Source organism: Harmonia axyridis, chromosome 2 (genome assembly GCF_914767665.1).
Source record: "Harmonia axyridis chromosome 2, icHarAxyr1.1, whole genome shotgun sequence".
In the NCBI taxonomy this organism is placed as follows: Eukaryota; Metazoa; Arthropoda; class Insecta; order Coleoptera; family Coccinellidae; genus Harmonia; species Harmonia axyridis.
In genome coordinates, this window is record NC_059502.1 from 27,088,528 (window position 1) to 27,114,214 (window position 25,687).

Consider the following 25,687-nt stretch of genomic DNA (forward strand, 5'->3'; position numbering starts at 1 on the left):
AAATTCAGTCGTAGAGTTTCTGCGACTCTCAAAATCTAAGATAAAAGGTCACAAACAAACTTTTTGACCATTTTTTGCGAATATCCCGTTTCCTATGAATTATTCGATATTTATTGTCTTCATTTCAGTATTGTAGAAGATTGAATTCCCTCCAAATTTTGTCTCAACTGGCCCGTGATAATATTCATCATTCAAGGCCGAAAACATGCTATATAATGTTTATCAATTATTGATGAATACATAATTATTAATAATTCTATTTCTTATTAATTATTACATGATATATAATTTTTTTTAATTAAATATCTATTCATTCAATAAAACTTAATTGCCCGTGTAGTTGTAGAATTAAGGAAAAAATCTGAATTATAATTCAAGGCTGGTGTGATTTATCTTAATAACTTAAATGAATCAAAAGAGAAATTCTTAGTGAAGTTTTTATTGGAAAATATGATTCCACATATTTATAGATTCGAAAATTTAGAAAATTGAGTAGAAATTAATTATCTTTTCAATCATCGTTGTCTTCCGGCTGTTGTTGTAACACTCTCCGGCCTCTTATCTCAAAAACCATTAAACTTATAAAAAAACCTCCGAAACAAAAGTTGTTGGAAATTCAATTTCACAATATTGATACTGACAACAAATAGCTAAAAACATAGCAAACGAAATATTCGCAAAAAATGTCCAAGAACCAAGTTTTGTGACCTTCGACTTTAAATTTTAATAGTCGCAGACAACCTACCATATGTAGGTGTTGAGACAACTTCTAGGATGTTCAAGTACAAGCCTATATAAGTTTATAAGCTGGGTATCTCAAATTCCGAGATCAGTGCCTGCTAATATGACTGAATTATCATAACCTTTCAATCAATCATTTATATTATATCATCAGGATGGATAGCATTTTCTTGAATAAACATTTTAATAACCGTATTATTCTGACAAAAATTTCTCTCCGATTAATCAATATGTTATGTATTGAAGGAATTGTATTGATATTATAATTCATCTCAAAATTATGAACATATTTTTGATCTTTTCGAAACTTTGTGTATGTAATATTTTTTTTATTCAGAGACAAAATTTCCTATGTTTTAATTTCAATTTTATAATCAATAATTAAGTTATCTAATCTATGAAGAAACTAAGAAGAACTATTGTGTGAAAAGACGAACACTAACATTAAAAACTTTCTACAAGATAATACATGAAATTTCAACTAGATGCATCTTCATAATCTACCCACCTATAAAATCTATATAATCATTATAGTATACCCACGTTCAGAAATATTTAAAAATATTAATATCGCCATAAAGTGAAGATTATCGGTGCTTAATGTTCAAGCGGAGATTAAAAGCTTCCTATTCCTGCCATTCGGGAAGTTAATGTCAAGCGGAAGTCATTAAATATCACAATTTTCGCCACCAAAACGAAGTGACCATAAATTTTTTCCTTCCGAATTCATAATTCATCATTCGTGGTCAACATCCGGATAACACACCAACACACAAGTTTAAACATGCAGGAATTGCGTGATAACCTACCTGTGTCTACGATAACATCAATGAGGTCCATGCTTTTGGCGAAGGCGTCACGCAAATTGATATGATGGAAGGAAACTATGCTCCCTTCCCTCTTGGCACGTTCCAGGGCTTCTCTTCGCTTGAGCGCCTTCTCGCGCCTCATCTGGTTTTTATAGAACTCGGCAAAGTTATTAACAATGATAGGAATGGGCAACGCGATCACCAGTACACCGCAAATACAACATACACTTCCTATAACCTTCCCTAAAGGTGTGGTTGGGTATATGTCACCGTAACCTACTGTGGTCATTGTAATGCCAGCCCACCAGAACGTTTCTGGAATGCTGATAAACTTGGTACCGTGCTCCTCTTTCTCCGCGAAGTAAGCCAAGCTGGAGAAGATCAAGACCCCCATCGCGAGAAACAGCATCAGCAGTCCCAGTTCTTTGTAGGAGTTCCTCAGGGTAAACCCCAAGGATTGCAGGCCGGTGGAATGTCGGGCTAGCTTCAATATTCGGAGTATACGCATAATTCTGAAAACCTGAACCACACGACGCACATCTTGGAACTGATCTGTGGCGTTTTTGTTCGTTTCTAGCAGGAAGAGAGATACGAAATAAGGCAATATGGCGAGCAAGTCGATTATATTGAGACCCCCCTTGAAGAATTTCCACTTGTTGGGGGACGCGCTGAACCTCAGGATATATTCCAACGAGAACCACGTGATGCAAACCGCTTCTACCATGGCTAATTGGGGATTATCTTGAATGTTCCCGTGACCGTCGTTGACTTGAAAACTAGGAATAGTGTTCAGGGTTAAAGCGATAGTCGATAGAACGATAAACAAGATGGATACGATGGCTATAACCTGCAAGTATTACCAGATTCAGAGGGTTTATCCAAACGGATTAAGCAGGATAAGTGCAGAAATGTCACAACCTTCGTCAAATTGAGCCATGCATTAGAAAATAGGCAACCTACATCAGAGTCCTGTAACCAGAACTAATTTCGAGGTTATGTGTGATTGGGATCAGGCCTGCCTGTAAATTTATCTTTGTGAATTTTCTTTTGATTGATCGTTGTAGTGAAGTGAGATTTAGTCCGCGAGTGTTGGATGTCGAACAGTGATTTCATGTAAGTTCTGGAAACTAAGGTTTCATTTATTCTTTTCCCAAAATATTTCCAATTGTCGCCGTTTGAAAATTCTGAGTAAACGCCCCTGGATTGTCTTCTCACGAATGTGAAGTTTAAAAATGAAACAATATACAGGCTATCCTATGGAAGGCTTAGATAGTATAAATAATGAACTATAAGAAGAACAAATATCCTGCAAACATAGATCCTTACCAGCTTGCTTTTTTTTATTTCTTTTAATTTGCTTTCAGTTTCAGCTTCCTCAATTTTCAAATAAAATTTCCTGTTTATTGTGAGTACATATTCCTATTGCAAAAATGTTCAAAAGTTGCAAAGAATATTGAGAATTGATTTTCTACGAGCAGTGTGGCTGTTTTGAGTTGCATCGGTGTTGAAAACAATAAGGATCGATTTTTACCAGGACATTTGTCCTCATGTTCAATAGTAGGTACTCTTTACCCCATCCTTCTTTTACACCCACTGTGGAACACCATATATATTCAATAACTATCTTGAATCGTTCAAAATGCTCCTTTGTGAAGAACATTGTGAAAAAATGGAAATGGGTGTTACCAATCAGTGGCGTAACTAGAGTTGACTCTTGGGGGGGTTTACCCTCACTTCGGAAAAGCAAAATTTTCTTTTTTTTTTAATTTTACGTAATTTTTTTTCATTTCTTCTAATCAATGTCCCCAATAACCACGTCCTCCTTACGCCAATGTTACCAATTCCTAGTACACGGCTCGATTCGATGACGGTTGTGGTAATGCAGAAAAGATGATTTGGGATTTAAGAATTTTCTATACTATTTCCTGGAGAAGGCGAGCTCGAATCAAAATTATTTTGATACAATTTATTATATCCTTATTCATGCTGTTCTGAACAGGTCCAGGAACTAGTTAGATAGTTCTGACTTTTTTGTAATACACAGAGTCCATACATCCAGATTCGTTCCTTCTGGTTTACATAGATTGCAGGCATTCTTTACCACAATGACACAGAATTGGTGCTTATGACCGATAAATGAAGAGTGCACAAGCCATGACATTTAAAGAAAATTGTGGCCAAAATGAATACAAATCAAATCAAAATGGTTAGTAAACGAACCTAATCGAATATAAATGATTTTTTAAGCGATCGCATCGTCTTTCGTTTTTTACTTTCTTCGAATGCGTTTTGTTTTACTGAACTACCAGACCTCAAGATATGATGATTTTGCTCAACATGTATTATGCAAATATTGCTGGTTTTATGAAAAGACCCTATTGGAAATCTCGGTCAACGTAATAAATTTAAATTTCGGGAATCAATAAATATTCAACGAGTTTGCAATATCCCCCTTTTCATAACCTATGTAATATACAGGCTGGATCATAAGTAATTGGTAATAATGATATTCCATCTATAGAATCTTGGACCCAGAATATGAAGATTTAACCTTACATAATTTTTTGCCAAAGAACAAGAATCAGCAATAAAAATAGGGGTTTCCATTTGAAAGTCCAAAGAGAACCTCAGCAGGAAATCAAATGGAAGAGGTTCTGGTATACGTGAACTTCAAAACTCTTAATCCAAAATTTTTTCATTGAATGTTTCGGATTAAACTTGACAAAATCACACGATATATTAAAATTATAAGTGAAATGATTTTAGTGTACGGGTCACAAATTAATTATAAATTTTGAAATAAATCAAATGCCCAGACAGGAAGAACATTTAATTTAGTTGATTTTGGTTAAATCATATTTCGGGCTCAAAATTCTATAGTGGAAATATTTATAATTCTACACCCTGTAGAATTACCAGATCTTTTTGCTTCCGTATTTTTAGTAGACCAATATTTTTCAGATAAAATAGAAGTTGAACCAAGTCAAAATTTTGTTCCAATTGATATACAGGACTCAACTTAGTCAATCAAAAAGTAGATTGAGCACTCTGAAGAATTCGTAAGAATACTCCGAAATTTTTTTGGAATGTTCAATCAATTTGAATTGTTTTAGGCTTTCGCGGCCTCTTAGGAATGTTGGCCGTCGTCTTTTATTCTCGACTTTTCGCCAGTTAGTGTCTGACATCTTCGGGAGTTATCTCTGACATTATCTTAACATTTAATGTCAGAACTTTTTTTTTCATTTCTTTGAGGAGAACCAATGCTTCGAATGCTCCGTACCTTCGAGAAGACATTCTTCATGATAATATTTTGAATTCGAAATTGTTTCTGAAAAGACTTTTTGTATTCATGTATTTTTTTTTTGTTTTTGTTGGTTGTTTTTTATATAGAAATGGTTACTTAGTTTGGAACTGGTGATTTCGATTAATAAGTTCATCTGTGAATACTATTTATGGAAAAAACCGGTTTGTATTCCTTGTAAAATGAATAAATAAATAAATTTCCCGAGAACAAATAACTTTAATTAATTTGTTTCACAAAAAGACAATCTTCCGATAATTTTTCCATATGCAGAGTATTTGCGAGCCTATCTAAATATCATGAGAAATTTGGAGTTTTTCACTGGATCCTATCATGATATTGAAGACTCCATAGATTCGTCTAGATTTATGGCGTCGAAGTTTTCTGAATATTAAACCAATTAATTACTGTGATCAGATATATGTATATCACAAAGCTAAGTAAAATTTATTTATTCCATTTCAAAACAGAGACGAATTGGTTTTGAAAATTCAAACTACCACGAATGATCTGCTAGATGTTAATTTAATTAATGAATTCATTACCAAAGATGTGGAGAGTGCATTGAATTTGAACTTTGGAATGTTTTATCATATGATTCAACTCTTATTTTATCTTCTTTTTCTTCAGACTTGGTAACCTTATAACTGGTCAAATAAGGGATATTTTGTTGATTCGTGAAGTTTCCATTAAATTTTGTATCACTCAGTAAAAAATGTGTTAATACCTAACACATCTAAAAATGAATCTTTCAATAATGAAATTGTATGTCATTTATATTCGATTTAGAATTCATGAATTGATTAATAATAATGATTTTGGTTGAGACCAACAGAATTTTTCAGCTAGTAAGCATTCAATTTTGGCCTGATTCTTATGGAGAATGTTAAGTGTAAAGCTTGTTAGGCTTGGTTTGAGGAAAAAAGGTTTTAGCAACATGAGGTCGACATGTTAGAGTTGGAGAGTACAGGTAGGTTCTGAAATAGGAAGCAATGTACAATAGCACGAGCCCTCTAATCAATCGGAATTTGTCTAAAACGGTTGCCAATGAAGCGTCTATAAGCGACCACCATGTTAATTATATTTCTTGATTAATTCAAATGACAAATGACTTGGCGAGGACGATCTAAAGGGAGCAGCGTTTGCTTCACTTGAAATGATGGGATGCGCAATTTGGATTATTTCTGCATAGAAAATTTCTACTTTATTGCTAGTCTAGCCTACGAATCTACAATTCATACAAAAATATTGGTGATGAGAATTATTGGGTATTCAATGCAGAAATAATGTATACTGATTAGTAGAGCTGCCAAATGATTCTACCAAAAACAGCTGAACAATGAGGTGATACTGCTCTGATAAATAAGCAATGAAAAATTTGGGTTTTCAAAGGTCTCGCTTAATTCGTCTTGGTTTATGTTTTTTATACAGGGTGTCCCAACGAGAATTTGACCCCCCTCTCCTAGAACTGAGAAATGAAGAATTTTCGAGTATTAAAAAAAAACATTTCAACTTCTATTTTGAGGGGGATGTATTTCCATCACTAGTTTGTTCTGAAAAATCTCCCCCCATGGCATCAACCCCCAACTATTTTTAAAGAAAGAAATGACGTCGAGTGTAAGCTACTTTCAAAATAATTTATGTTTTGTGCATAACTCATTTGAAATTTTCAAAATCGTTCCACTATTCATGAAATAATATGATATTCAACTTACCGTCAAAAGGTAATGTTGAACAGACAATTGACACGCCCAAACTCAAGAATAAAAAATAATTTTCAAGTTTTATATTAGGGAGAAAGAATTCCAATGATGACATTGAATTCTTGCTCCCTATTACAGAACTTGATCATTATTTTCGAATTCTTCAAAACTCTTAGGTTCTTGAGTTGGGAGGTTTAACTCTGTGTTCAACGTCACCTTTTGACGGTAAGTTCAATATTACATTATTTCATGAATATTGAACCGATTTTGACAATGTTAACTGGGTTGTGCACAGAAAATAAATAACTTTCAAACTAACAATTCTTCTCTCTCAAAAAAATGTTGGGTTTGATGACACCTTCATGGAGGTGGTTTTTTCGGAACAAACTCATGATGGAAATATGTCCCCCTCAAAAATGAAGTTATGTGTTATATGTTGTGTTTGATGACACCTTCATGGAGGTGGTTTTTTCGGAACAAACTCATGATGAAAATATGTCCCCCTCAAAAATGAAGTTAACCTGTTTTTTTTTTAAATCTTCGAAAATTATTCGTTTTCGAGTTCTGAGGGGGAGAAAAAATTTCCTTTAGGACACCCTGTACGTAATTTCACAAGAATTCTTTTGTTACAAATTCATACACCATGTGGAGGACGCAAATTCGTTATTTTTATTGCTCCATATATTGTTTTAATTTTCTCAATTGTGAGGATTTTTTTGATATCAGCTGCATTATTGATTTCGACATTCACTATCCAAAGATGAAAACAAATAATATCGATTCGAATTTTTTGTACTGGGAGTGTTGAATTGAAGAATATCCACATTATAATTTTCAGTATTCATTGGTTCTGTCATTGTGCATCTCAATTATTTCTGCATCAACCTGCATCATCTGATAAATTTCATTAGGTTCGTAGTTCACATTCATTAGGTACATTCTGGCTGATGGATATCTTTTAGTCATGTGTTTTGAAAATAATACGCCATTTGTCAGTGAATAATAATAATTTACGATTATTTTGAATTATACTATAGTGGTTTGAAATTCGCATATCATTTATGTTTATTAGGTAAAAAATTAACTTTTTTCTTCTTCTTCTTCCATCGTTATTGATAAGATTTTGTAATTTGTCAAGGCTGAATGTTCAGGAGAAAAGTGTTTTTGTTTCTTACTTTTCATTATTCTTTAGTTCATTGTCTCGAATGATTTTAAACTGATTCAATTCTTCCAATACTAATAATATTAAAACTTATTACCTCTATATGAAGTATATTGGAATGAGAATATTCATTGCTAGAACAGGTATATGCTTTTAGAAATTCAAAAAAAAAATTCACTTTCTACATTATAATATTGTTTTTTCAGATTATCAATAATAATTATAACCCAAAAGTATTATGATGAAAATAAATTTTTCAGACTGTGTTCTGTTGAAATAATTGATTCGAAAAATCTTTAGCATAACAAAATAAAAAATGTTTTCTGATAAATTGAAAAATTTCGAATAAAAATTTCTCATTGTACTTAAAGAATGATTTGTAATATATTAAGTATGAGATTCTTTTGTATGTTTTTGACCTGTCTAGTGCTCATGAGCTTACTCACAGAAAATGGGAACTCCTTTCGATTGTACTTTCAATACGCATGTTCCGAAAATAAAGTTGGTGTTATTCAGTAGTTTTCGAAGAACTAATGAATCTTAAGAATCAATTTCCTAAATGCGTATCTCGGATTTTCATCTTTAAAATTTATTATGGCTATCATTGTTCTTCAACAAAGGGAAAATTCCAAAAAATAATTATTTTTTTATTCCAGGATTTTAGGTGATCAAAAACAAACGAATTTATCAGCGAATATTCGACTGCTCTTTCAGAGATATCCTTTGCAATACGTAAGCGGTAATCACTGATATTCATAGAAAAGAATTCCAAACATCGCCAAGTCAAATGATCAATTCCACATATATATCTTAAAAAAATTAAACGCTTGATGGAACCAGATTAGAGCAAATTGAGAGATTTCGGCATTTCGGACCCGTATTGCGTTCGTATCTAGTTATCGCGTACGCCCATCGCTATCACAAAAACACAGACAGACAAGCAGACAGTGCTTAAGATGGCGGGAATTTCAAAATTCCCATCTTCTTCTGGCTTATCACATCTAGAACAGTCTGAGCTCAAATGAGGAAACGCTGGTGTTCAAATTGTTCTACCTCTAAATCTCATAATTTTATTTTGTTATTATTTTCCGTTCATATTTTTTCATTCTTCTTAATTGAATGCGAATTTCACATTCACATGTTAATGAATATTTTATCTCGATGTTTTCACTTTCAAATAAATTTTTAGGAATCTAATATATCTAAATCTACCTAAAGAATTCGATATCAAATCTAGTTGTAAGTTCTACGATGATATAGGTAATTCTAAACAATTTGAACATCAAGCTATACGGTAAAGCTTGCAGAAGCGAAAGATTAAGAAGTAAATTTTGTATTTTACATAAAGAATTATTATAATTGACATATATCCAGAAAATACCCTCAATGAAAATATATTGCTGATTTATTATAATTGTTCTAATACAATTCATGAAATTATGTGACTCGTAAGTGATTGCTTATACTGCCATAGTAATCAGCAAAATGCTACTGCTTCGGTCGAAAAATAACACTTGCTTAGCTAGTTTTTAATAAATCGAGGAACTAAGGAGTGAAAAGTCGAGAATTTATGTCGAAACAAGAATATATGTGTTGCAAGTAGGAATTGAAATGTCAAGTGCGAAACTAATTTTTTTCGGAAGAAATCTAAGTAGGTACTTATGAGAATTATTTTCGGATAGTCTTCATTCTCTGATTTTCATTGAAGGTATCTTCTTCGTAACAATGAAGAAATGGCAGTATTAGAGTTGCTTTTACTTTTTAATTCTTATATTATCTTTCTGAAGTTATTTTTTCATTGAAAACTAAGGATGCAAACCATATTTCAATCAACAACAACTCTAAATGTGTCATTAAACTAATTTACAAAATCAGGACTAGTGAACTCTATGATTAGGTTAAACTAGAGGGTTATTTCCGAATATATCCACATTGTAAATTTTCCCATGATATAAATCGAATATTCCTCAATAACCGACCAAGTTTGGTCTATTATTTATAGATACGACCACTTTACCGATTGCAATAATCAGAAAGTGGTGCTAAAAATGACATCTAAGTCTATGGTTATAGCTGAAACGATGCAGTTTAACTACTGTCTCGAATATTACTAGCATTAATGATAATAGTTTCGTACCTACTTTGAATATATTCGGATAGGTGGTGGACAAATGCGGATATTCTCTAAAAATTCGAGTGGAATGAAATCAGTTCGAACAAGTCAAAAATATATGAATTGAAAATACACTCGATATTTGTAAAAATATCCCCTTTTTGTCCATAGATAATTATTTTAATAGCATACTCTACAGACGTTTTGTTATCTCAATTCATTCTGATTAGTACAAGAAGAAATTATGCCACTGAAAAATAAGAGCAATTCGACACGAAGTTATTTACATACACAGTAGTTAACTTATTCTAATGATTTTGTTCAATTCGCTTGAAAATTCAGGCAGGCAGTTTTTCGATTTATATGACTTTTAATACAAGGAACAATGAAATATGGGGAACATTTGTGAATTATGAATAGTTTTTATTGGAAATAATTTTATAAATCACTCAATAAATTTTAGTAGATATTGATAAAACTTGACAAGTGTAGGTAAAGCATCGTTTTTATAAATGAAAATTATGAACTATCCTTTCTCGTCTCGGTGTCAATACAGATCGAAAAGTGAAGGAACGAACATCTTTAGCATGATTCTCTGATTTTATGAGTTATATACAGGGTGTTTCCAAATTAAACGTGAATCTTAAAGGATGTGGTAGTATTGCTCATTTGCTGTCGATTGAGCCGTTGAAAATCAACAGTTTCTGAGATTTTCGTGTTTTTTTGTTTTTTGAAAAATTTCTCTCCTCATTTCATTTTTTGTCATTTTTTTTTACGTTGACCAAGTTTAATTCGAATTTTGGATTAGTTTCAGCAAACAAGTATATGATATATATGAAAAGGGCAAAACAAAAACATCGTATACAGCAGCATTAGAAGTTGAATAAGAATTAGTACAATTTGAAAGTTTGTATATGAAGAAAATAACCTTACATATACATTGCCTGCAACTTTCGAACTCGAAATTTATGAATGACAAAATTATTTAAAAAATTCCAAATTCGTTCTTCATTTCCTAAAAAAGTTTTCGTTAGAATGCAGGCACTAGTTTTGTTTCAGCAGATTTCGATTTGAAAGAGGAAAGAAGCAAAGAAAAGAAAGTAAGAATCTAAATTTTGTTTCATTGCATGATTCGGACTTCTCCCTGGTAACGAAAAATTTGGTCGTTGAAAAAATTGACGAAAAATGAGTTAGGTGAGAAACCTTTGTAAACTGTTGATTGGTTATAATGAATAACAAATATTTTGAGTATTATTCATTCACATTATACTGGGTGAGTCTTGAAGTTGTATATTAAATCAGAATGCAGTTTCCTTTTATCAAGAATTAATTATCGAATAGAATCTAACTTTTTGGGGATGAATTCTTTCAAATCTTTTAGTCGAATAATCTTCACGAAATTTTGCACAAACTTTCTAGAACTCCCCTGTCAAAGGCTTCGCGTTTATGGATTTACGGCCGGAACTCCAGAATACTAAGGGCCAGTTTCATGAACGAAAGTAAAGTTCCATTTTCCATGAAAAGTTTCCTTTAAAAATGAAATGTTTTTCATAAACCAATTTCCATCACACGTTTTTCTCTACCACACAAACCTTTTTTGTCGAAATTATCATATTTGAAAGTGAGGACCTTCATTTACATTCATTTTATACAGAAAATTTCAATTCAATTTCATTTTCAATTCAACAAATTTCAATATCTATAAAATATTACCAAATGCGGACAATAAATCGCTTGTTCTCAGAGTAGCCAACCCTAGGAAATTCAACACTTACGAATGAAAGAAAACTTTCTCTGAAAGACGGTCGGATTATGTTCATGAATCCGGAGGTACTTTCGAAATCCATTTGAAGGCGACTTTTTAATGAAACGCGCCAAGGGGAACCTCATCGGATGTATTATGAAACTGGCCCCAACCAAAATACAAACATTGTATCAAAATGATAGGTGCATGAGACAATCGCTCTAAAACGAATAGGAAGAGCTTTTTGGGAGGTTCAAATTAAAGAGATTATCATCAAATTTAGACGATTATCATATCGTATCATATGAAATAGAAAAACTACCAGCTTAGCTTCCCAACGAATTTCCTGTTAACTCACCCTGGCAGCTATCGATGTAGTCGGTTTCTCTAACATATCCCACAGCCATTTTTGATACTGAGAACACTTATCTTCTCCAAACTCCTCCTCGTCCCTCTGTCGAAGGGACTCAGCCTCTTTTCTCATCTCCTCGTGAACATGCTCCTTCCTCTGGTGGTACTTGTGCTGACAGCACGACTCCAGGTACAACTCATCGACACCCCAGTACTCGAGGTCATCACTAAAGGCTAGCACACACATCTCATCGACGAGGTGCAGTTTACCGGTTCGATAAAAATTAAGGATGGAGCTAAATGATTTGGGGTGTCGATCAAAAAAATACTCGTTGTCAATGAGAGAATAATCGTCGCATAGTTCTCCTAAGGCTTCGTGTGTGTTGCAGTCTCTTAATCGACCCAGACGAGTATGAGGTAAACGGTCAAGGGTTCTCCAGAGTACCTGAAAGTTAAGAAAGAATCTAATATTAGAGGATCATAAAAGATATGAACTTTTTAATTCCAGGAGTATAGGCACGATGATAGTGGAGATTCATCAAGCCAAGTAGCTTGATATTTTAACCAACTATTTGACTTGATTTCAAATCAAGTAGCTTGAATATCAAGTCAAGTAGCTTGAATATCAAGTCAAGTAGCTTGAATATCAAGTCAAGCCTTGAATCTCTAGATGATAGTGATAGTTACTATCGCAGGAACTATAATCATATAAACAACTTAATAGTTACTATCATGATATAGCGAGAGTGCTGTCGCACTGTCACGATAGTACTATCGTGATAGTTACCAAGAAAATGAGCCTTTACATAAAAGTTTCGCATATTTTTCCTCAGATTGGCGGGCTTGGAGAACATTAGCTTAGAGTTATATCAACAGAAATTCATAGGGTATTAATTCTGGAAAGCTCGGAGCATATCGGCATATCGTTCCATTCTTCCTGAAGGGCAAAACTCAATTCCTGAAATGTTGAAGGCGAGTTTTGGCGATTGGATATTGCTCTTCCTAAGTAATCCCATACGTGCTTAATTAGATTCATGTCTGGTGAGTTTGCTGGCCAGTTCGTTCACTGGATTTTTTCTCTTGAAGAATGTTTTGAACCCTACGTGAGCGGGGTGGTGGGGCGTTATCATCCTGATAAATGATATTATCCCCAAATTCGTTGCGCAGAGGAACAATGATTGGTTCAATGATGTTTTCTACGTAGATGGCACCAATCATTGTTCGTTCAATGATAATGGGAGGGGACAGCGACCGAACATTATACCCCCAGTACATCATTGATCTGCCTTGCAAGGGCACATCTTCTCGGGCGATACTGAGTCACTCTAGTCAGCCTGGACCTCTCCAAACTCTTTCTCGTCGACTATCACTTTGTAAACCGAATCGTAGTCATCCGAAAAAAGTACATTGCGCCATTAAGCCAGTCTTGGTGGTGTTGCCCATTGCCTATTGCCTCCATGTCCAGGTGATAACCGAGGTATTATTAAAGGTCTTCTTGCCCTCAAATTTGAGGAAAGCTACCGTCTCCTTATAGTACTGATTGATACTACCCGTCTATGGGTTCTCAAAAAATTACTTTGAAGAGAATGCAACCGTCTCCTTATAGCTCCTCAAAAAATTACTTCAAAGAGCTGTTACAGATACCGTTTCATTCCTTCGAGTAAAAAAGCTTCTTGATGAAGGGCTACTATTCTTGTCCGGTCAAACTGAGAAATTGGATGTCCCGGCATTTTCGACGGAATATTCTCAATATTACAACTCTCGTTATTCGCTGAAAACTGATTTACTTCGGATACACCTGTATTCAACCGAACAAGAAAAATTTTTTGCTGGTTTATTGTTTTCATTTGAGTGATAAGATAGTGAAAATTCTACCCACAAAAATCGTTATGTTACATTCAACAACTTGAGAATTGATAGAGTGGTCCAAGACATTTGACGATGTGTGTAGTTCTCCAGCTAATCTCAGTACCGATGACGCCGCCACCTTCGAAGATGTAAGGATGTCTATACATAAGACAGTACACCAAACTGTGTCTTCCGGGCAGAGTAAGGGTCTTCGATGAATTGTTCAGTAACGGCACTTCAGCTTTGAGGTTCATCGCTCGTTCTCAAAATGGCAGTTGGAGGAACTTGTTGAAAGATCACCTGGCAAACATCACCATTTGCTTTTACTCCTTAGAGGATAATCCCTGGACAACTAGGATCTTATGTAGTTGCATCGAGATAATCTGTTTTTGGATGTTCTGGATGAGAAATATGTGCCCTTCCTCATTCTACTCATTGTAGAGCCTTTTGTTTACATTTTGTGCAAACTAGACGAAATTGTTTCTTTTTCAGGAACGCTCGAAGATGACGACCGTTTGCCCTCTGTGTATCGGTTACAGAACGTCCCTCTCTTGTGACGACATCATCGTACGCTGCTCTCCAGAGACCAGAACACTGCATAATTTAAATCTTTGAGATCCTTAGCGCACCCAGTACTACAGATTTACCTTCTATAATAATGAACATAATAATTAAGACTGTTATATGTTCAATCTACCTCAACATAAATATGTATAGTCGAAACTATAGCTCGCCAAATAATTCTAATCCATATAGCTATAGGATAAACTGAGATTGGTTCTAGTTTTAAGAGCCCTCCCACGGAAATAGCGCTAGATGCGTTAAATAGTGTGCAGATACTCACTTCATGTTTAACTCCACCAACGTTTATGCAAACTCTCCTGTTGAGCGCCTTATTGCGCATAATCATGAAGGGTTCCGGTGGTAGAGATGACATGGACCTAGAGTAGTTGCGCTGCTGTAGATGAAGAGGCAATTGAGGCATCTGATGGGGTGGCGAGAAGCCAGTGGTGGCATGGTGCACGTCGTCGACGTCGAGATCGTCGTCGTCGTTGCGCACATTGCTCCACCGCACGGCCACCCCATCGCCATCTCTATCCATTAGATGGAAGGCTGCACCACGGCAGGCGAATTGGGTACCCTGGTCTCATCCGCCGGTACCTTCAGCCAGCCTCAGTGGTTGTTCCATCTTCATCTGTAATAACAAAATACTGTTTATTTACGGTTCATTATTTTTCCTACTAGCGTTTCGAAAGTATTTATTTCCGCACGCATTGACGTTTGGAAAGTACTACTTTTCCAAATTCGTGCGGAAATGCATGCGGAAAGTGAACAACAAGGTTTTTTTCCGCACGCAAATATTAAAGAGTTGCACCAATCATTGAATTTTGGAATATCTCTATGCGCCAATCATAAAATTCAAACGTTTCTCTATGGTGCTGAGCGCACCAAATAGTACATTGTGCAACAAGTGGGGAAAGTCCAACTTTTCTCGCGAGTGTGGAAGTTTGTGGCACGAGGCTGAAAGGCAAGTGCCGCAAACACTCGAGCGAGAAAAGGACTTTTCCTACGACTGCTATGAAAAGTAGCGTATTCTTCATAGCTTACTCAATTTCAGAACTATGTATTGCTCATACTGTGAGAAATATTATTCCACACGGCACTTTGCCCACACCTCGCTTGGTAGAGCAATGAAATTGGGATTATGAGGAGTAGTTTCTATGGAAACGCAAGAAATGAGCATATACTGTCAACGAAGGCTATTTTGAATTGAGTTAGGTACCTACATTACTTAAAATATTGAAATTTGTGCAGTTGTAGGAAAAGCATAGTGTGGAGAAAAGTTGGACTTTCCTCACTTGTTACACAATATATTTTTTCCTACTAGCGTTTCGAAAGCATTTCTTTCCACACGCATTGACGTTTGGAAAGTACTAGTTTTCCAAATTCGTGCGGAAAAAACAGTTTCACGGAGAGTTTTCATCTCGATACCGACTGACGTTATAAGAAATTATATTTTGGTGCGCTCAGCCGCATAGAGAAACGTTGAATTTTATGATTAGCGTATAGATAGATATATGCCAAAATTTTATAATTGATGCGACTCTTTAATATTTGCGTGCGGAAAAAACCCTTCCTTTTCACTTTCCGCATGCATATGCGCGTGGAAAGTGAAAAGGAAGGGTTTTTTCCGCACGCAAATATTAAAGAGTCGCATCAATTATAAAATTTTGGCATATATCTATCTATACGCTAATCATAAAATTCAACGTTTCTCTATGTGGCTGAGCGCACCAAAATATAATTTCTTATAACGTCAGTCGGTATCGAGATGAAAACTCTCCGTGAAACTGTTTCATTTAAGCTAGTAAGGAAAATATTATTCCTAACTCATGTGGAAAGTGTCTTTTCCACACTCGACAGCTTGACCAAACTTCGCCTCATGACGTTTGGTCAACTGCAGTCTCTTGCGGAAAAGTATCACTTTCCACACTTGTTAGGAAAATAACTATCTTCTTCTTAGTGTGTCTTCTCCATCAATGGAGGTTGGATTTCACCATGACAAATTCTGCTCGGTTTTTGACGGTTTATTATTCAGTTGTAAATATCCCAGATCATAAAATGGGCGATTGAAAAAATTAATGAAAACTATGGGTGCCAGTGGATTTGAACACAGGTCATCCGCGTCATTGACTTTTACTGTACTTTGTGATGTTAACGCTTTTCGAATGTAAGTGCGTGAATATGATGATTTTATCGGAAGAAATACTAGGTGAAAGAGGGGATTCATTGACCAACTAAATGTACCTACGTTTACTCTTCGAAATTTCATTAGTTTCGGCTTTAATTTTTTGATATTGAATGAATGAATGTATTAATATGGAGACGAAATAATAAAATAACAATTATAAAATTAGAAATAAATAAATGAATTAAAATCAACTAATCAACGGTGAATGTTTTTGAGCATTGAAAACATTCTCCCTTTTATCCTCACAATAACCGAGTGTGATATGTCGAATATTTTTATTTAGGGATACTTTTTAATTCGGTTTTGAATTCTCTTTATTCTACGACATAAAATGTTGAAATTACAGGTTGGGATAATTTTTTTTATTCCTCGATTGATTCCAGAAGGTTTATTGGGGATAATAATAAACCAAAATGTTCTCCATTCAAAAAATCGTTAAATTTAATCCTTCATCACTCATTATATTTATCTTTGACATATTTTTTGGGAGTTCTCACCTAAGACGGATGAAACATCGTGATGGGAGAAGAAAATTTGAGTTAATAACTACTTTTCCACAGGGTGAGGAAGTTTCGGTTGTTTGATGCAATTATCTCATACAGTGTTTCAATTCGAAAAGGAACCACCTTCATTACCTTGGCCTTCATGCAGAATCAGAAAAATTGCAAAAATAAGTGAACTTTGGTTTGTAGGGGGACATTTCATACGGTTCCCAATGGGCACAGGAACGTTCATATCACGTTGTGTAATTATTGGGTAACCAACCGTTCATTATTAGTAAATATGTCGCGGTAAATAAATATATAAATATTTTCTACGATTTGATATAGTAGGTACACAAATTTATCATTAATCAATATTGAAAGTTGTTTTTGAACGTGAAAATACTGTTTTATAACAACAAGAACGTTGATAGAACACTCAAATATATAAACGATTGTTCATATATTTTACTAAACAATAAATAAACACGTATGAATTATTCGAGTACATTTTGATTATACCATATTTGGCGAGACATTCTCGACCAAAACTATTTTTTTGAAAGTATTGCGTTGTTTGAGGCTGAGATCACTGAGAGAATCTTCAGTTTGGCACTTAGTTAACTCAGGAAAATAAACTTCCCATTTTTATAGCGGAGGACTTTACCTGAAGGAAATGAACTTAAAGCTTGAAGCAAGCTGTTATCTTAAGTGATTACCTATTCAAGTCCTAAACGCGCTCTGCGCTGCTAGGCTTCAGTATTCTAACTGACAATTTCAGCGTTTTATGGGAGACTTTGCTGGACTAGCAAAGAGTTACTACGTTACAAATAAATATAAAGAAATATCATTCTTTTACTTCCGGGTTACTCAAAATAGTTCTTCATATCACAGATTTTGTTCTTTATAACAAACATAACAGTAATTCAAATTTCGTACAAGGTGGTACATGTAATAAAATTACTGGATTTTATGAATATTTCTTTGAGCAAAATTAAAAAGTGACCTATCAATATGATAGATGAAAATTGGTTGAAAGCTTCTGAGACAATGAGGAAATAACATTGCTTGATAATTTACAAATAACTAAGGAGCATATAAGGCGGTTTGATATAGTAGGTACATATATTTCATTATTATTAATCAATATTGAAAGTTGTTTTTAAACGTACAAATACTGTTTCATAATGATATCAACAGAAACGTTGATCGAACACTTTAATATATGAACAATTGTTCATATACAGGGTGAGTCTTTGACTTGTACATATATTTCAACCGAAGATTCCTGAGGTCAAAAGAAACACTTTTTTCCTTTACAGTTTTTTCCGATTCGGCCCGGTTACAAAGATACAGGCTGTTGAAAATCGATGAAAAAATGTGATTTTCAGCTATATCTCGTAAATGGTTCTATTGAAGGAAATGATTTTTGGAATATAGCTTTTCCTTGATGTGATACATCTTCTCCGAATACAAGATTCCCTACACATCTTTCAGTTTCTTCATTATGAACATTACATCACATAAAAATACCAAAAATTCGAAGAACCCAACTCTTAAAAGTAATTTGAACGTTCATTGAACAATATTTGGCTAATTTGAAAAATAAAAGTATTCTTCATATTTTCTCCTACAAAGCGCCGTTTTCGAGTAACTTGATCTTAAAAAAAAAAAATTATCTGTGAAATTCGAAAAATTGGGTACTTTGGCTAAATGCAACTCTGTTCTGTTGTGGAAAAAAATCCACAGAAATGAATATTTACTATGTCATGTCTCAGATTTTAGAATTGAAGTACTAGCCAACTTAGTTTGAAAATGAAGTTATTTGAATGAGCTCACCTCAACTCTTCTATTTGATTACAAATTACTGAGCTTTGACACAGCTCTTATAATAAGAAGATACTTCATTAAAATCAACATTCTATTTTGAAAAGTCCAGATTTCCCATAAAGCCCATGTTTAAAAAAGTTTTCACAAAATAGTCCCATTATAATGACAACAGTCAATATCCCACTAAAGACTGCTGCTATCGAACAATACTGTATTCTTCGAGGGTCATTCAAACTCACACCGAAACATACCACTAAGTACATACTAGACAAATTTTCATGTGATTGAGATAAAATACTTTTATTCTTTTGCTATTCCATAAATTCATCCTAGAGCATATGATTGACATACTTCCAAGAGTGCCATAATTGTTTTAATATGAAAACAAATGGGTGAGTTGAAAGAAACAGGATATTCAACTGTGGATATTTATATTGAATACTTCTCATTTATTTTCAATGGCAAAATCAAGATGAATCAAGTAGTAGAGTTGACTATAATGTAGGTACATATTATAGAACAAATTTGATTACAAGTGGAGTCTAACATTTTCCATTGATTACAGAGCCATAAAACTTCATTTCCATATTTTCACACTGATGGCTCCAAAAATATTGAAGCAGATCATTATTTTTATTTTTATGAGATAGTTGGAGCAAATCAAATGCTTCATTTCATAAAGGAATTACTTTCTATCAGGATGCACACTTATTAATTTTGTATCCACACAATTATTTTGGAAATTGTTTTCAAATTTCTCGAAAATATGTATGGAACTTCAATATTCTGTTGGATTCTTCAAATCTTCGATGATTTTCATTTCATGCTAACCATAATATCAAATAAAATATCATAATAAAAACAACAGTGTAATCTCACTGTAAATAAATATTTTAGGTTAGAACATAGATTATTCGAACTGCTGTGTTTAAATTTACAACACTCGAAATTTGAGGTTCAAACTTAAAACCACAGACTACTAGCACAGATTACTAGTTAGTCTGTGTTAGAACTCAGATGAATATTATTTATTTGAGAATGTGAGGTTAAATTGTACGTAATGAAATAAACAACGATATATTATAAATGCGATATAATAAATGAATGGATATAAATTATGAATATCAGAGCTAAGCTAATATGGGTGGTAGCGAGCTCAATTCGTTGTGATTATCGAAAATGAAATAGAAAATCAACAGAAAAACATTTAATCTTTATCGTCAATGAAATTGGGATAACTCATTTATTGTATTATAAATAATACTTTGTTCAACAAATGGAATGTTAAAGTGAGTTTATGATGATTTTCCAATCTAGTAGCTTATTTCCAAAGTTCAAATTGTATATCTTATACTTGCGAAAACTTCAGTGTTCCGGTTACCAGGGGTGAATTAGCTCATTATGAAAATTTAAAATGGCTATATCTTTTTAACAGGGCCGAATCGGAAAAAATGGTAAATGAAAAAAGTGTTTCTTTTGACCTCAAGAATCTTCGGTTAAAATATATGTACAAGTCAAAGACTCACCCTGTATATAAGTAATTTACTAAACAAAAAATAAACACGTATGAATTATCCGAGTACATTTTGATTATACCATATTTGGCGAGACGTACTCGACCAAAATTATTTTTTTTTAAGGATTACGTTGTTTGATGCTGAGATCACTGATAGAATCGTCAGTTTGGCACTCAGTGAACTCAGGAAAATAAACTTCCCATTTCTATAGCGGAGGACTTTAGCTGAAGGAAATGAACTTAAAGCTTGAAGCAAGCTGTGATCTTAAGTGATTACCTATTCAAGTCCTAAACGCGCTCGGCGCTGCTAGGCTTCAGTATTCTAACTGACAATTTCAGCGTGTTATGGGTGACTTTGCTGGACTAGCAAAGGGTTACTACGTTAGAAATAAATATAAAGAAATATCATTCTTTTACTTCCGGGTTACTCAAAATAGTTCTTCATATCACAGATTTTGTTCTTTATAACAAACATAACAGTAATTCAAATTTCGTACAAGGTGGTACATGTAATAAAATTACTGGATTTTATGAATATTTCTTTGAGCAAAATTAAAAAGTGACCTATCAATATGATAGATGAAAATTGGTTGAAAGCTTCTGAGACAATGAGGAAATAACATTGCTTGATAATTTACAAATAACTAAGGAGCATATAAGGCGGTTTGATATAGTAGGTACATATATTTCATTATCATTAATCAATATTGAAAGTTGTTTTTGAACATACAAATACTGTTTTATAACGATATCAACAGAAACGTTGATCAAACACTTAAATATATGAACAATTGTTCATATATTTGAGTATTCTACTAAACAAAAAATAAACACGTATGAATTATTCGAGTACATTCTGATTATACTTTGTTTGACGAGACGTACTCGACCAAATATTTTTTTCTGAAAGGATTGCGTTGTTTAATGCTGAGATCACTGATAGAATCGTCAGTTTGGCACTCAGTGAACTCTGGAAAATACACTTTCCATTTCTATAGTGGAGGACTTTGCTTGATGGATATTAACTCAGAGCTTACAGCGAGTGGTGATCTTAAGTGATCACTTATTCAAGTCCTAACCGCGCTGCTAGGCTTGAGTATTCTAACTGACAATTTCAACGTGTTATGGGTGACTTTGCTGGACTAGCAAAGAGTGACTACATTACAAATAAATATAATGAAATCTCATTCTTGTACTTCCTGATTACTCAAAATAGCTCTTTGTATTACAGATTTTTTTCTTTATAACAAACATAACAGAAATTCAAATGTTGAACAATTTCTATTTTCACTATCAATAATTTGAGTCAAAAAAAGTTTGAGAGGACGATTGAAAGATACATTCAACATGAACGATGATATAATGTTGAACACAAACGTGTATACTACCGAAATAAACGAAAGATATTATGGATAATATGTTTATATCAACGTTGAATGGAAACGTGATGATAAAGTTATTAGAAAAAGTAAAATCAACGTGTTCTATAGACAGGAGGCTTTTGAATGGTTTCAATGCTATGTTGAATTAACGTCCAATATCATATATTAATAATATATGAAAAATAAAGTTTTCCACAACGTATTTGCCGAATTTGAGAATATATTTATATTTTTGTCTACAAAATAATGGCCAACATTTCAAAAATCCGTTACCTAAACTAAAATTTTTTCATTATTTCCTGAATAGGAAAAAATAAAATGATTTTTTCCTTTGCATCTGATCAGTACTAACGAAAAAGGTCAATTGTGTGGAATTTTTCTGAAAAGGCTACGAATCACCTTTGAAACAAGGTTCACTCAACTTGAATTTCCCAGCCTCCTCTGCGTATTCTCATTTTCAATTCTTCTACATCACGGTGCTTTGTTTTATACACTACTGACTTTGAATTTCATCAGAGAAGAAAATCTAAAGGTGCCAAGTCTGGGGAGCGTGGTGGAATTCAATCGACTCTCGTCTATCAAACTATTACTCTTAGAAATGGTATGATATGATGATACTAAATTTAAAATAATAAAAAAGGTCAGGAGTACAGCCGACGGAATTTTTGAAAAGGCCATCAAATTACCTTCAAAATAAGGTATCGCTCAACCCCCATTCCCATTTGAGGTTTAAAGGGTTGCTGTCATCAACCGAGTAAAATGTCCTCTTAAAGAACCAAAGTTGTAGTCTGATTATTTTTCTCATTCATTCCTTTTTGTCATGTGAATATTAATCTTGAAGTGCAAATCAGTTAATTTTTGAAAAAATTCATCGATGAAACACATTCCTCCATCGACACTTTCAATGTATAGAATTCTTTTAGTCCAATTCTATTTTTAATTAGCCCAAGAAATAATCGCTCACAAATATTTTCTTGGGCCTTTTAAATCGATCCTGTCAATTTCCTTCTTTGAAATATTCATGATGTCACGCATCGATTTTACCGAGTATACAAATGCCTGCCGCTATGGAATGTGATAGGAAAATACTTCTACATTGTGAATTTGAATTACGTTCTCAATGGAATAGAAAACCCTATTGAAATGAATCAATATGGAAAACTTGAAAGCCTTTGTGGTACACCTATTCATGTCAACGAACTGAACGTGTAGGATATGGCAGAAAATCAATAGTTTCGTCCCAGATGAATACTATTTGTGGTCATTGAATTGGAAAAGCAAGCTCGAATGACAATATTTTCATGCGGAGGAAGGCCGTATGAATAGAAAACTTCAGTTCATCAGATTCTGGTTTTATCATTCATTTCAAATTCCATTCATATCGGGCTGAACTAGTATTTGTTATTTCTGTAAAGAGGTGAATGAATTTTAGAAATGCTTCTTGACAATGTGAAACTAGGTATAATGATATTAAATCCTGAATACCAATTAATAATTGAAATATCTAACATTCTTGGTCTCCCATTTCTTCAAAAAGCTCTCACAAAGACCTAGGAGATTTGCGATAGAAACAACTTGAAAATGAAATGAGGAAATGATGAGTCCATGAGTGTCAACTTTAATATTATCTAACTACGCATTTTCGTGATCACAGTAGGTGAAACCAACCTTCCATTTAAAAATGTCAGATGTTCGTCATTCAATTGCGTTGATAAATAAAATATTCGATCTGTTCGTTATGCGTGGGATGAGATGACGTCAAATTTTCAGTTTGATGGACGGACAATAAAAAGTATCGAAGAGTTGGAGATTCAAACGATCAATAAACTACTTTTTCCCACAACAGCTATGAAAAGTAGAGTATTCTTCATAGCTTACGCAATTTCAAAACTATGTATTGCTCATACTGTGGAAAATATCATTTCTCACGGCACTTTGCCCACGCCTCGCTTGCTGGACCAATGAAATTCGGCTTTTGAGTCGTTTCTATGGCCATTTTGATTTGAATCAAGTCCATTACTTGAATTATTGAAATTTGTACACTTGTAGGAGAAGTTTCGTGTGCAACATGTGAAGAAAGTCCTTTTCTCGCTCGTGTGTTTGCGGCACTCGCCTTTCAGGCTCGTGACACAAACTTCCACACTCGCGAGAAAAGTTGGACTTTCCCCACTTGATACTATTCTGTAGCCAAGTATTGTAATATTTATTGGTTTATGGAGTAGATATTCGAGAACTGCGTATCAAACAACACATCTGAGAAAAAGCCTTTATGTCTTTATTGTTACTTTTTTGGCAAAATATTATGTGGGTAATAGATTGTTGGCATTCAACATGTGGCCTCAACTGACTTTTAGGACAAAACTTGAAAAGTATCAAATAGCAATTTTTGAGTAGCGCCAGCCTGTTGAAACCACCTTTAGTCAAGAATAATATCTCCCAAGTGGAGCACATAACTGTACAACAAACAGAAGAAGTTTTGGATGCATTGCTCTTTCGGAAACCATTCTGAGCCCCAAATGCAACAGTTCAGCTAAAAAATTGAAAATGAGTTTTCCCACTGAAAAATATTTTGTTGGTGAAATCAAAATTTTGGTTATGAGGATTGACATTATTTTCAAATACTTATTGCTTATCAGTGAATCACTCAATATGTGAGTTCAGTTGGCATGCGAATATCATAGAAAAATAAAGTCAATTTCCCAGGTCATCTGGTGACCGGTAGAATGAATCCTTACAAAAAAATGTTTCTTTCGAAATTATTTTCTTTATAATATTGATGATGCTACTTATTTTGAATGAATACGAAAAATCTGATCCTGATTGGTTTCCATTAATCTGGACATTCTCTATAGACATCCAAAATCTCAACTTCGTTGTTATGGTGTTCACTGGAATTAATGTGTGGGTGTATTTGAATAATGAATAATTTTTTTCAATATTCTTGAATTTTTTATGTTCCTTGTCAATATGGAATTTTGTACGAAGCTACGATATGATCAGCTCACAATTTCGCACGGAGATTGAAATTGTTATTTTCACTTTTCCAAAATGACGGAAATATCGGATAATTTTTTTTTTCGATATCCTTATGAGATTCCTCTGAATCTGGAGACGCGGACAATTAAAAATTTTACATGAAACGTGAGATTATTATTTCACAACTATAGGTAGATCTTTTTTCGATCGAATTGGTAGTTTTGCAATTATCAGGAAGAAACTGTTATATTTATGGAACCCCTGAAAAATTTTAGGTCTTTCCGTTCGAATATTATTCTGTTTACAGACCCGGCATAATGCATGAATTAAGATATATAGTAGAGTAGTAGTGCTTTAGCTTTGTAGACTCGTCGAAATCACAAGTTATTCAGACCATCGTTTGAGTTAATTCGTGGTAAAATGAGATGGTCAATATTTCTCAAAAGTCAAGTTGGTTCAAAAAGCCAAAAATTCTTTATTATTGAAATTTCACTGAGAATAGAGTGAGAAGATGATCAAACTGACATTTATACGATTCAGTACATAAACACATCGTCAAAAGTCTTGGCCCCTCTATCAAATCTCAACTCGTTGAACATAAAAATTTTTTGTGTTTGGATCTTATCACTTGAATGAAAACAATAATCCAAAAAATGTTTCATGTTCTGGAGGATACAGGTGTATCCGAAATTAATCAATTTTCAGCGAATAACGAGAGTTGTAATATTGAGAATATTCAGTGGAAAAAGCCGGGACTTCTCAGGTTCAAAGGTCAAGAATAGTAGCCGTAAACCAAGAAGCTTTGTCAAAACACCAGAATGCGCAACGTTTGAATATTCCACGGACTTCAGTAAGGCACATAGTGACCCTTTTCCTGGAAAGTGGCAGCGTTGCCCGGAGACCGGTGGCTGCTCTACTCAGAGTAGGTAACATCTGCAACAGAAGACCATTATATTTCAAATTTTACCCGAAGGAAT

At 33.9% G+C, this 25,687-nt stretch overlaps 1 protein-coding gene across 5 annotated transcripts in view; it reads right to left on the minus strand.

The window, feature by feature from the left end:
• LOC123671920 overlaps positions 1–25,687 on the minus strand; it is a 197,521-nt gene that overhangs the window by 36,958 nt on the left and 134,876 nt on the right. For 4 of the 5 annotated variants that reach the window (XM_045605809.1, XM_045605811.1, XM_045605813.1 and 1 more), the window contains 3 exons: positions 14,617–14,967; positions 11,932–12,369; positions 1,551–2,397 (listed from right to left, as the gene is read on the minus strand). In XM_045605809.1, the coding sequence (XP_045461765.1) occupies positions 1,551–2,397; positions 11,932–12,369; positions 14,617–14,874 (1,543 nt within the window). In that variant the 5' untranslated portion in view covers positions 14,875–14,967. The remainder of the gene's footprint in view (positions 1–1,550; positions 2,398–11,931; positions 12,370–14,616; positions 14,968–25,687) is intronic. The other variant, XM_045605814.1, reaches the window with a different exon arrangement.